General features: G+C 31.6%; 1 protein-coding gene across 1 annotated transcript in view; it reads left to right on the top strand.

The window, feature by feature from the left end:
- Window positions 1-13,523, top strand: part of LOC143922425 (dipeptidase 1-like) — a 254,552-nt gene that overhangs the window by 130,244 nt on the left and 110,785 nt on the right. The window contains exon 8 of the mRNA XM_077445648.1: window positions 142-226. Coding sequence (XP_077301774.1) covers window positions 142-226 — 85 coding nt within the window. The remainder of the gene's footprint in view (window positions 1-141; window positions 227-13,523) is intronic.

Below are 13,523 nucleotides of genomic sequence, written 5' to 3'. Positions count from 1 at the left end.
TGATATCGACGACATAACTCTTGGTTATGCTTTTCTATTTGAAAAAAAACCGTTGTGTTCATATTGCAACATTCCGAAATTCAATTTTTATATTGCTTTGTTTGGTTTTTAAAATATAATATTGCTTTATTTTATTTTCAGAGAGACACTGGAGGTATCATCATGGTGAACTTTTATCCCAACTTTGTAAAATGCAGTGACAACGCCACTCTAGCTGATGTTGCTGGTGAGTGAAACATTTTATTTTAATTTCATATTTGATTAATGATGGAGTAATTTTTCACGATTCAATAACGTCGATATCGAAAATTAAATTTCGCTTTATATAAAATCAATAGATGTAATTCATGACCTTTTCATAATATTATAACGGAGAAATTTCTTCCGATACTATGTAGTTGGTTGTGAAAAATCTAATAAAATTGTCAATATTGACGAAAATGGTCGGTATCCAATTATCGTCGTGCTTCAATTTCATTGAAATAATAATACCAAGATATAATATTGTGTAGGGAAATCGTCACCTTATTGAAATTTCTACAATTGACTGTTTCAAGATTAATTATTTCCATAATACCTTTTTTTATGTTCTTTTTTACAAATTACATTTTATAAAAATTTACTTTACCTATAAATAATTTACGTCGTCGTATTATTAACAACTATTTCAACATATTTCAGTGATACATAAGCAATTGTGTACAAGATGGGACGAAAGTAATTCTATGATCGATAACTTGATATCGAATACTTTAATTGAAAATAAATATAAGCAACCTATGTACATACATTAAGGCCGGAGTGAAAAACGTAAATATTGGATTTTCATAGATCGACCTAATGGAAAATTTTTGTCTTATAAAGGGAATGTTAAATTTAAAAAATCATTTATTTGAAACAATGCCCTGTCGACTTATCTCGACTAAATTTTGGAAAAAGTTGGCTTTTTCGTATTTTCCAAGAATAGTTTATATTTTTTCAGTATCTTTAAAAGAATTGAACGCTCAATATACCTATAAAAGTTTATTTGGGTCGAATATGATAAGTTTTGACTGATAAACGAGAATTCAAAGTCGCCGTTACGCTCCAAAGTCCCCATAAAAAGCACGCCGCGCTTGCAATGGGTGTTTGTATAGGGGAAGCGCTATTATCATAAAATCGTCATTTTTTCTTCATGTTCACGAAATTATTTTGAAAACAAAAAGTCACTAAGAGCTTCTTTGAAAATATTACTTTAATCTCAATACAAAAAATTCCGAAAATAAATTGAAATTTATGATACGTAAGCCTGCCAAAATGACCCGTTTTGACATTGCATTTTGGAGAAATAATAAAAATAGGTTATTTTATAAATATCTTAATATTTTAAAATATTTTTGTGTTGAAATTAAACTTATGTATATACCCAAGAAAGCTTTCAACGACTTTTATTTTCAAAATAATCACAGGAACATCAAAACAATGACTATTTTCTCTAAACAACGCTTCCCCCATACAAACACCCCATTGCAAGCGTGGCATGCTTTGTATGGGGACTTTGGAGCAAAACGGCGACTTTGAATTCTCATTTATCAGTCAAAACTTATCACATTCGACCCAAATAAACTCTAATAGGTGTATATTGAGCGTTTATTTCTTTTAAAAATACTGAAGAAATCGAAACTTTTCTTGAAAAAAAAGCCACTTTTTGGATTTTTCGTCGGGATAAATCGATTGGCACAGGAAATATGTAGTTTAAATCAAAGATTTTTTTTATTATTTAACATTCCCTTAATACGATAAAAGTTTTCCACTAAGTCCATCGATGAAAACCCAAAATGCACGTTTATCGCTCCGACCTAATGTATGTACATACATAGAATAGCATTAGATATTCCAGAATGTCATTTTTTGAATACATGTACATAATGTCGTTTATGAAAGTGATGGATGACACGCTTGGTGAAAAGCTTCAGAAATAACTTTCTCACATAACGTTATCTTATGTCTCGCTCTTGAATGTTATGAATGCTTCTTTAAGTTTAAGAATATGTGATTGTCAATTAAAGTGTTCATTTCCAAGATGTCAATGGTCTATCTACTGTATTTAATAGTTCAAGAACAACAATCGTTTTTGATTAAGTATACATATGTATGTAGTTTCAAATAATACGAACGAATCTGGAAAATTGATTTAATGCTAGTAAAATATTGAACGATTAAACAATTTAAACTGATTTGAAATCGGTAGTACGTAAAGAGTATGTCTTAAAAAATCATTCCCGTCACTATATATTATTTATGCGAATGCTCATCTCTTCCAAGTGGCGTTGTTACGGTTTACGTCTAAACGTACATTCCGGTCATTTCTGGCAAACTTTACGTCTTCCAGTCATTTAAAAACGCCAAAAGCAAACGAACGTTCATCAATTATTCGAATGCGATACGAGTTTTATAGGATCTGACCCGAAACGGACCGCTCTTTGGCGCCAACCCAACGAAAATCGGTACTACTACTATGTACCTATGTACAGTATTATACGAATCTTTACGACGATTTTACCCAAGTTAAAGTTTCACTTTTTATTCTTATTCTTATTCTTTATTATTATTTGTTCTTCCACTTTGATTCGTGATATTGTTTCTCTGTCTATAAGATGTGCGTTGCGTTCAATCCGTCGAGTGGTTTGTACTTCAGAAACGGTATCTGAAGTCTTTCATTCGATACTGTAACCATATACATACATACATGTGTGTGTGTATATACATACATGTATATATATGTATGTATATGTATATATATGTATGTATACTATTGTAGAACAATGAACATTATTTATAACAGTGCATATAATGTGAATTCTTCAAAAATATCTTATTAAATGTCAACAATATTTTCCGTTCAAGAAGCATGGAAAATTTTTAGGGAAATTTCCAAAAAACATTCGGCAAAATCTCTTACAAAACAAATTTTCTATTATACAATATATAATCCGTGACGAATTTTGTATCATATTATGTTAAATATAATAAATTCAATTAAATCACTCAACTCGATTATTTGACTCGGGTTATAACATATAATATGGATTGATCTGTAAATATGAAATCTTTTCGAACAATTCTTGTATATTAATATTTATAAATACATATCAAAGGGAATCGAATGTACACATTTTTTTAATACAAAAGCATTTGGCGAGTAATATAAAAGACTTGGCGATTTCATTGCTTCGAAATAATTCGTATCGTCAATTGCTTTGTGCTTTCAGCACTTATGTATGTATCTGAAGATCAATGCTTGTCTTCCAGATTCATATTCTATTATATTATAAGGTTCTGGGTATTATATTAAAGTGAATAAAAAAACGAAGGAAATAAATTTCGTGTAACAAGAATCATTTTCGGAGCATTATTCTCTCAAAGTGTATATAAATGTAAAAATATTCCGGAACAATGATACTCAACTGGTAGTACACGCACTAATGTTATACGAAGCGCTCTTGAGGAGTACCTTTTAAGATGAAGAAATGAAGACAAGAGGAAAAATATATACTAGATACCTTGAAATGTATGAAAAATCGGACTTTTGTTACTATACATATGTACTTAACATTTTAATTAGTGTGTTGAAGACGATTAAAGTCACTATTGAAATTCAATATATGTATTTCGGTACCTACTTTGAACACGCTTCATGAACAAGTACAAATTATACATATATTACAGTGGCATATTTTAAGTAGGATTTCTTAAACTATTTTGTTCCTATCTTAGTGATAGGAAGCAATTTATGAGATATGGTTTTCTTGAATCTTCTCCACATTTTACTAGATTTGGTGTAATTCAGTGGTCCTATTTAACGCATCGTGTCTCTTGTTTACTGATGAGGTCAAATTATTCTTTTCATCCTGAAGATGAGAAGCAAGCCTCTCTTATTCAAGCTGATATTGGTGCCGTCCTTTGGTTCAGTTGTACTTTAATTTTAGAACTTAATATTAATAAACGTGCAATTATGAGTATTGGACGTAAAAATTGACTCTTTTGTCACGGATCCGTGTGGGGAATCTTTGGTTGAATTGGTTGAGTTGATTAGTTGATTTGGTTGATTTTGGTTGATTTGGGACTTTTGATCCTCAACTCACCTTTTACAACATCAAGGAAGTCGCTGATGTTTCCCTTCGTCGACTCGAATTTTTCTTGAGATATGCAAGGTTAATCTTCAACCTTTTGTCTTATCGCTTGCTTTTCAACTCGCTTGTGAGATATATTGCTATTGTATGGAATCCGCATGAAGCAAATTACAGTGATTGAGAAAGTACAAAGAATATTTCTTAATTTCCTATATAGGAAAGAGTATAGATATTACCCATATCTCTATCCTACGCCCTTTCTTTTGGGCATGCTTGGGTATAGTTCCCTTGAACTTCCGAGAAACTCATTTATTCGTTTTATTCTCCAGCTTTTACGTGGTATTACGTCATATCCGTCGTTGCATTTGGGACTTTATGTCCTTATTAATTATGTGCGTGGTAGACATCATCATTTGTTTCTCCTACCCGCACAGTACTTTATCGGATGGCTCCTATTCCAAAAGCCACCCGAAAGTGCCCAAATGTGGTATTTTGCACCTTAGTGAGTGTAGGTTATCTGAGATTATTTTACCCTATTTGTCTGGTAGCCTGCGCTCATCATTATTTTCATAATTGGATGAGATGTGTGAGTGGAATTTTGATGTTCTCTCTTCCATTTAATCCTCGCGGGGATGATTTTTATTGACCGCTGGGTCTTACATACAAACATATGTACCTATAGGTATATATTGTCTAATTTCTTTAGTTATTATTTTGTTTCTTTTCTTTTCTGTTATATTTTTGACCATTGTGGCGCATTAGGAATTCCTGTAATGCTACAATGGTTCGAACTTTAAATAAATAAATATTGGTGCTAGCTGTATTTCTGACATTTCTTTCTATGTATCCTGTTTATTTTATATTTTACTTTATTTGCTATTATTATAATGGCATTGTTTTTTTATGTATTAATGTATTTTTGTCCGAATATATATACTTTTTTGCTCACTGTTATATTTTCGACCATTCTGGCGCATTAAAGACAGTACTGGATAATATAAATATACCTTAAATTATCATTTCATCATCAATTGATGCTTCTGGTACGTATTTAACGGTTTACATGTATGTATGTATGTACATATGTAAGTAAACAGTAAAAATTTGAAATAATTCAAAAGCGAAATTAGTTATATTATACCTATACATTTTAAAACAGTAGTAAGCGGAGTTTTGGAGCACTTTGTGTACTATCTTTCTTACTATAGTAGTTGAGCACTTGCATAATTGAGACCACTAGCTTTCCCTTTGAGACCCTGTTCGAGCCGGCTTTGACGCAAACTTGCACAATTTAACGAAATCCGAATCCTTTTGCCAGCTACTGGATACTACGATTCAGTGTAAGTAAATACAATATCGTGATTTTGAAATGTCACCGGATCTTAATTTGCGTCCGTACGTATACTCGGCGGGCGCGAAAGCTCGCGCTCGGAAGCTTTTCTTCTGTATTTGTCAACGTCTGAATTCGCTCACCATGCTAATGGAGAGATTATGTCGACAGATAAATAATACAAAGCACCAAGCGTCATTTTCCACATCGTAGTAATATCTTGCTGGATCGACTCACTTTCGAAATAAATAAATAGTAGAAATAATCCCAGTCGTATGTCGGCCCGCAACCACACGGCTCGTATAGATTATTACATGTGTACACTGATTTACTATCGCGGAAGCAATGTTTTGTTTGCTCGGCGTTCATCAAATAATAACAACAAACCGGCCGACCCGTCAAATTTGACGGGTGTAATGTATATTTATTCGGACGGGTGTGCATTATACATATACATACATACATATATACATATATACATATATACATATACATATATATGACATTGCCTTTGTCTGAATGCGGTTTTAAGATAATCTCTTATCAGAGCACACCACATGCAGGTACGAGCACTTTGTATGGTCTGTAACTTTTGATCTGTTCAATTATAGTTATGGGTTTCGTGTAATTGGAAAATAAACTGAAAGCTATTTAATTTTACTGTGGCCATTGGTCGGGAACCGTATGCTGCTTTGTTTGATAAAGTTGAAAATATATGTAACATGAAACTAATGGCAACAGCCCACTCAAAAGTACGGCACGGCACGCCTAGTTAGATAGGCTTTTCTTCGTGTCATTGCCAGGGCCGACGAGAGGGGGGGAGGTGTGGGGATCTGGGGTAAAATTCCAGGGCTCGGACTAGTCGAGGGGCATTCTTTGTGTCCAAGTGAAATTGTATCTGTTATATAATATCTTTCTTATTCAATTATTTAAAAAAATATATGTAGGTGTTTTTCTAATATTTGAAAATATTACATCAATAAGATCTTCTTTTTATTCGCCACAGGGCCCGAAATTATTTTTTTCCGGGGCCCGAGATTCCTCTCGGCGGCCCTGATCATTGCTAATTCATACGATTTTATTATTTCCGCATTTATTCAAATATATGAATCACCGTTGTCGATTACTGTCAAATGATACGATGGTAAAATATAAGCGAAAGCAAGGGGTGAGTTTTGCGAAGGATCGCGGTGGTATCGTATGGTATGTTTGGAATGTTTTTCTATCCTGAACCTTGAAAATGTATTAAAATAATCTGATATCCGTTGCCTTCACTCGATTCTCGTGTTTTTGGCTTTTTTCAATTAAAGAAAATGCACTCAATTTAAGAAAATAAAAAAGAAAAAAACAGAAACGGAAAAGATGAAAACAACGCTACAAAACTACTTCTCTCCAAAAACTGATTTGGGTAAAATGGGTTATTTTATATATGTTTTTTAACTAATAAGAAACCCAAAGAATATAAAGTATCTATAGAGTTAAACTATAGAGGAGTTTCTTATAAGATGCGATGCAGGTAGTGGCTGTTTTAAATATCTGAGTATTTTTGGTTTAAGCCATGTTTTGTACCCAAACCAAATGTACACTGTGGCCTAATATATTTGTCTACTGCTGTAAAATTTCATAGAAATTTTTTATCATTAAAATTTAGCACCCCAGATAATGTAACAAATACATGTTAGCCTTATTAATTAGTTAAGTTAGTCTAATATATGTTATTCATAAAAGTGATTTTAAATTATTATTCGTATCGTATTTAATTAATACAATTGTATAATATATGCACACACATACTTATGTACATTGAAATATACACATACATATGTATGTATGTATGTAGATATCTAGTCCGCTTTAGTCTATTTAACTGTTCGTGTAACTTTAAACACTAACTACTATTCAAGATTACCCCCTTTCGAAGTCCTTAAGATAAAGACCATACTTCTGTAGTTCAATTTAACACATTACCGGCCATTAAACCTAATAACTTCTCGTTTACCTGATAAGCATTGCGCGAATTCACCCCTCGCATTGTTCGCGCGCTCGCTAAAATGAACCGAATAAAAATTATATTTAAATTGAAGTTTACAGGTGAACGAGTTAGGGTTAAACTTCTTTAACGCAATGATAACTTTGCGTAAATTCGAAACGTAACTCAATATTGTATATGCGACAGGAAAGGAAATTGCTTCAGCAAAACACCGAACGAACAGATCCTTATTCTTTATTATACTCACTTGAAGTGTCCGAGCACGTTATCGTAATTGTTTATATGAAGGATGTTGATATTTTTAAATTATTAATTAAATTTTTAGAAAATCATGGTATGAAATGAATACTTGAATACTCTGAGAAACCTGCATGCTTAGCTATGATACAAAAAACAAGATAAAAATTATAATTATTAACACATAATGAAACACAACTACATATGTACGTATAGTATGGTTTTTTTAAGAGAGTGAAATAAACTTATAAATAAATAACTTATAAACTTATAATAAAGTTAATTAATTTTATTTTTGAAAAAAATGTGAAGATCGTTTTTCAAAAATGTTAAAATTTTTTGCCACTTTTCTTCATTGCGATTAAAATTTATGTGTAAGTACTTTAAGGTACTATACCTATAGGAACTATATTTTTAAATGTGAATGAAATAATATTTATTTTGAAATATTTTTTTCTATATTTTAATACGGAATTGAATTAGAAATTTTACAAATTGACATTAGTAATTTCATTGGTTTATAGATACATATTTTAATTTTTTTATTTTAACATTTGTCAATATATTAGTTATTATTACTGTGAAATATTACGTTATAAATTATAAAAGTCACTCAAAGCTTAATCCTTTTTTATACATATGTATTTCCATATCATCAACATCTACATTGACATATATGATTATTATAATAGAGTTGAAAGCTTTTATATTAGTTTGGGGTAAAATTTGTCAGAAATCATACGAAGCATTAATGTTTTTCAACGAAATTTTTTTATACTGAAAAGCCTTTAATTGGGTATTATATTATTTTATTTCTCGTTAATGGCCACTTTTAAACGATTTATTAAACATCAAAAATGTATTATTAATAAATATAATCTGTTTATTTGGTCCCAACGATAGATATTTGGAATCGGGCGATGCCGTGCTCGTAATTAATTAAATATACTTTCTTTCCACTTGCTTTGAGAGCGCTTAACTCTTTTTATTGCGATAAGATTTCGGCGTATTGCATATTCTGTTTTTAAATATTAAAAATGATTATTTTTAAAGAAATATAATGGCATAAGGGGTGGGTGGGTGTTTAAGGTAGTTGACTCGTTTGAACCGTAATATAAAATTCCTTTGCGTTCGCTCTTCAAAGAATTTTAGTGCCATTGCAAGGAAAACATTTTTCCGTGAACATTTTCCATTTAAACGTATCCATTTCTTTATTTTTCGAAAATATTGAAACGATCGTGTTTTATTTTCTTTTTCATTCTATTACACGTTCCTCCGTATAGAGGAAACTTTTAAAATGTATTATTTGAATGAGGCGGGTGTGAAGAATTCCGACGGAAGGAAAGCGCAATGGGTTTGCGGAAAATGCCCGTAACGGTGCGGAAAATTAATTTATAATTCATTGAAAGTTTTAAGTTAGATAAACAAGTATTAGAGAAAACAACTACCGCACTCTCCAAATCCCCCTTTTCACCGTTATCATCGAAAATAAGCGTTACGTTACAGGGCTTAATCCCTAAACCTAACAAAGACCGATACATTAACTCATGCTAATAATTAAATTAAAAACAGGCGATTATTACGATACAGAAAACTGAAAATTTAATCAATCTAAAACAGACGCGATCTTACTATAAGAAAATATCTGAAATTCAGAAAACCTCATAAATGAAAAGTCTGGAATGGCAATTAGATAAAAAAAATACATAGGTATGTCTTACATATTTCACATCATAAATCAACACACAATATATCACGCACTGATATTAACCTATCTGTATTTAACAATGCCTCATGACTAATCATAAAAAAATAATGTATAAAACGTCCATTATTACTAATGTAAAAAGGCCCCAATCCCTGAAAAGTCATTAACGAATTAACAAATAATATTCAACAATTACCATACTAAAAAATAAAAACAGGGATTGTAATGAGAATTCTCTTTTATTCTTTGATTAAAAAAATCTTATATAAATTATATTATGAATATTTGTAAAAAAATTTAAACTAGTTTCTGAGCTTCGTTTTTCACAATCGCTTGAACACTTGTGTTCAAATAAGACAAAAATTATTAATTAATAAATTATATGCCAGATAATGATTATTAGATCAGTAAGAATGTATTAGAAAAGACTTTTAAAAACAACATACGAACAATAAAACATTTTTAAAAATCAAATAATATTGGGAAAAATCTTAATCGACGGTAAAAAACACTTGTTGAAACAAATCCTCTAGGATGCGAGCGTCGATACGTTACCATTTAAGGGATTTTATCTTTATATGTACATGTATGTATGTATGTAACGGGATTACCGATTTTTTTTTTCTTTTTTTTGTGTTATTTCATTGTATAGATTTTGCAAACGTTCGTTTTCGCAACCCGTTCGCTTTTTATTGCTTGATATGTGACAATATACGCGGCTTGTTTGATAACTCGGATTAGTCCGGTCGGGAAAATCCGGCGAAAAACTCACCCCTTTTCCAATTACTTTCCGTGTAAACATGGGGGTTCACATCTTACACATTGCGCATTACGATATCTCATATACGCATTCGAAGATATTTTATATTATATTGTTTCCGATTTCGCGCCCGTTTAACCTTTTTTTTACGGATCGAAATGTTTTTTGAACAACTCGGTCGGATTCGGTCGAAATAATAGGAAGGCGAGGTGGTGTAAATTTTGTATAATTATCGCTTTGACGGCAGAGTCGTTCTATTTTTTTTATTAAATTTTCTCCGCCATGTTTTTCTGCAGCGTTGATAAATCGTCAGGAAACTGCGTTTTAAAATGAATTCGAAAAGTTTCATAACGGAAAGAATTGAATAATCTAATAAAATAAAATAATAAAAGTTTTCGGTTATTTTTAATCATTGCTGCAAATATACATACATATATGTAGGTGTGTATCAAAAAGATACCCACAGTAAAAACTGATCGAGTTTTTCTTTTTTATATTTGCATACAATATTATACTTCAAACCTATTTAAATCAAAAATTAATTAAAAAATACCGTTTTAAAATTTATTTGTTCGCATAACGGTTATTAACTGGCACATTTAAATATGTATGTATGTAGACCGCACGAAGGTGTGAAATATTGTAATCATAAAAAGAGGATTATCACTGTAGGAAAATGTTTATCCCCAAACTTATGTATGCCTATTCCACTAAAGATTTACATATTATATCTTATCTGTATAAAGTTCTATATATGTATGTAGAATTCGGTGAAATCAAGCAACAGGAACAACAAAAATATACATGTACATAACGTATAAGGCGAGGATCTTTTATGCAAAAGTAAATATGCTATTTAGTTATTGTTATATCTCACCCTACACATTTTCCACACGTCGTCTTCATTTCACCCTTTTACATTCTTTCGGGTACCATTCTATGAAGTACTTGGTACCAGGTTAGGTAAATCGACTAAATTGAGTTTGGAAAGTTGCATTTTTGTTTTGAACACATTTTTAGAGTTATCGTAATACGGTGCACATTACCGTCATTCGTAATACCCAGCAAATATTAACGTATTATTGAATTCTTAAGCATTCGTAAAAACTTCAAAGCCCTTAAAACTCAATTGTTATATTACAACTGGTGCATATTGTTGAAAGTGTATTTGCGCTTGTAGAGCTATGATTTACTAGTTGAATTTTATCCGAATATATTAATGACCTATAACGCCAGTTGGAATATATTACAACTGAAAATACACGTTGACTGTAGCATATAAAGCATAATAGGAAAAAATCTTAGTTAAAATCATATTTTGTAATACATTTTATACGGGTCTACGTGACGAGAAAGATGGTACCGTTTACCATGCACCATTTTTTTTAATCTTTCGACTTAAGATCTTTCGATTTTCGATATTTGCCTTCCGATATTTGCGTTTTTTGTCATTTAACATTCTGTCTCGTCACGGTGACCGATTTTATACATATGTATATCATTTTTGACTCAAGGCTCTTTAAAATTCAACGATCTAAAAAAAAATAAAAAAAATTAGGTACACGAAGGGAGATCTTAATCACAACTTAATCATAATTTTCACTGGTGTATTAATATAATTATTAGCGATTCTATTATGTGTAGTATCTCCTGGTTAGTTTGTTAGCAATTTCTACAACTAACCGATTTTTAGTTGGTGTGGATCTTTTATACGTATTACAGTAAAAGCATATTTCAACTGAAAATATATTTTCACCAATTCAAGCAGTGAAAATGTATCAAACAATGAATTTACAACGTTTAACTCTTTAAATTTAACTCTAACAACCGAATCTTAATTGAATAGGGCCAACCCTTATTTAACCTAACGTATCGTAACCCTTAGATAATACCAACCCTAACAATCTAATCATGAATGTATAAAACCAACCCTGAACATTTAACTGGCTATGATTTATGATACTGAAACGTTTGTGAAAATATAATTCTCACTTGAAATATAATTTCACTGTGACATGCATATAAAATTATACATATAAGAAGTACGTTTTCGTTTCATATCGTGAACAAAAGCTGGCTAATAAAGCTCTTGCACTATCGTTTGTGCTTCTTTGCTTGTGTTTTTTTTTTCTGTTCCATTTTATGTATTTTTTTTTCTAGTTTTCCTCTTAAGAATGCCTCTTCTCTAATCCCAACGGGTGCGACGAGACCACAGTGTTCAGTATATTTTGCTTTTGTCCCTCGATTTGGAACCTTTCACGTTCGATCCCCATCCACTATTTGCGGCTTAGGTCTTTGTTTGATATCTGCACACGTATACGTACATACGTACGTGCATATATACATATATATGTATATTGGATTTCGTAAACTGACTTAACCTCGTCGGAAAATATCCTCTCGATCAAAAGGGGATTGTTCTTCTTGCGTAAGTCTTGTCTCGAAGTGAAAAGAATACAGAGACGGCTTTTCCGAAAGCTCGCTCGCAAGACTACATAAAATTTTACGGTCGCCCTTCTTACAACGGGAAAGTGTTTCTTCGCGATCACCGAAATTGAACCACACACTTGTATACCCTCGACACCCTAAATTTTTTCCCTACCGATGATGTTCGTCGTAAAATCAACCGCAACGTATTATATTATATGTTGTATGTGTGTGTTGTACACGTTGCAGCGACCTCCATCTTCACATCGCAAACGTTCTGCCATACAAGGGTTATATATAGGGAGTAGGGCATAATTTATACATTGAAAAAATGGACATGATATGTTTTGTTAAATAAATAAATAAATATTCCAACCGATCTAGCATGAGACTTGCGTAAAATGTACTTGTTTAATCCATAATTTTCGTGATAATAATCATCAACCAGCAGTGTGAACTAGTGGTAAGCATATATGCTTTCGAACATAGTGGTTACGGTTTCGTGTCCCAATGATTGCTGCTGGCTAGACTTTGGTATGTGACTCCAGGTCGATCGTTTCCTATCAAAGTTTACCAATTTATCTGATTTTCATTGAAACGGTTCCAACAAATCGACTACCTTTACCCAGTTCTCGCAATTTTCTATATTTTCAGAATTTCGAATTTCTCTGATTCGTATATAAAAACGCTGAAAATTTGTTCATAAATGTCTTGACAATTATGAATTTTTCAACATCTCGAAATTTGACGATTTATATAAAAAAAAAAGTAAAAATTCTCCGGAAATGTAAGTTAATCAAAAATGTATCCATTGATGTCTCTATGATGCTTTGTTAACCAATTAATCGCCATAAGCGCATCAGTACGCGGCTCCTTCGTATTTAAGGCAATGGCTCGAAATTAATTTTGGTTTCTTCAACATCTAAAAATATCTTGCGATAGTAATGAAATTGAAAAAA

This window comes from Arctopsyche grandis, chromosome 2, assembly GCF_051622035.1.
Source record: "Arctopsyche grandis isolate Sample6627 chromosome 2, ASM5162203v2, whole genome shotgun sequence".
Lineage (NCBI taxonomy): Eukaryota > Metazoa > Arthropoda > Insecta > Trichoptera > Hydropsychidae > Arctopsyche > Arctopsyche grandis.
This window is presented reverse-complemented; position numbering and strand designations above follow the sequence as displayed.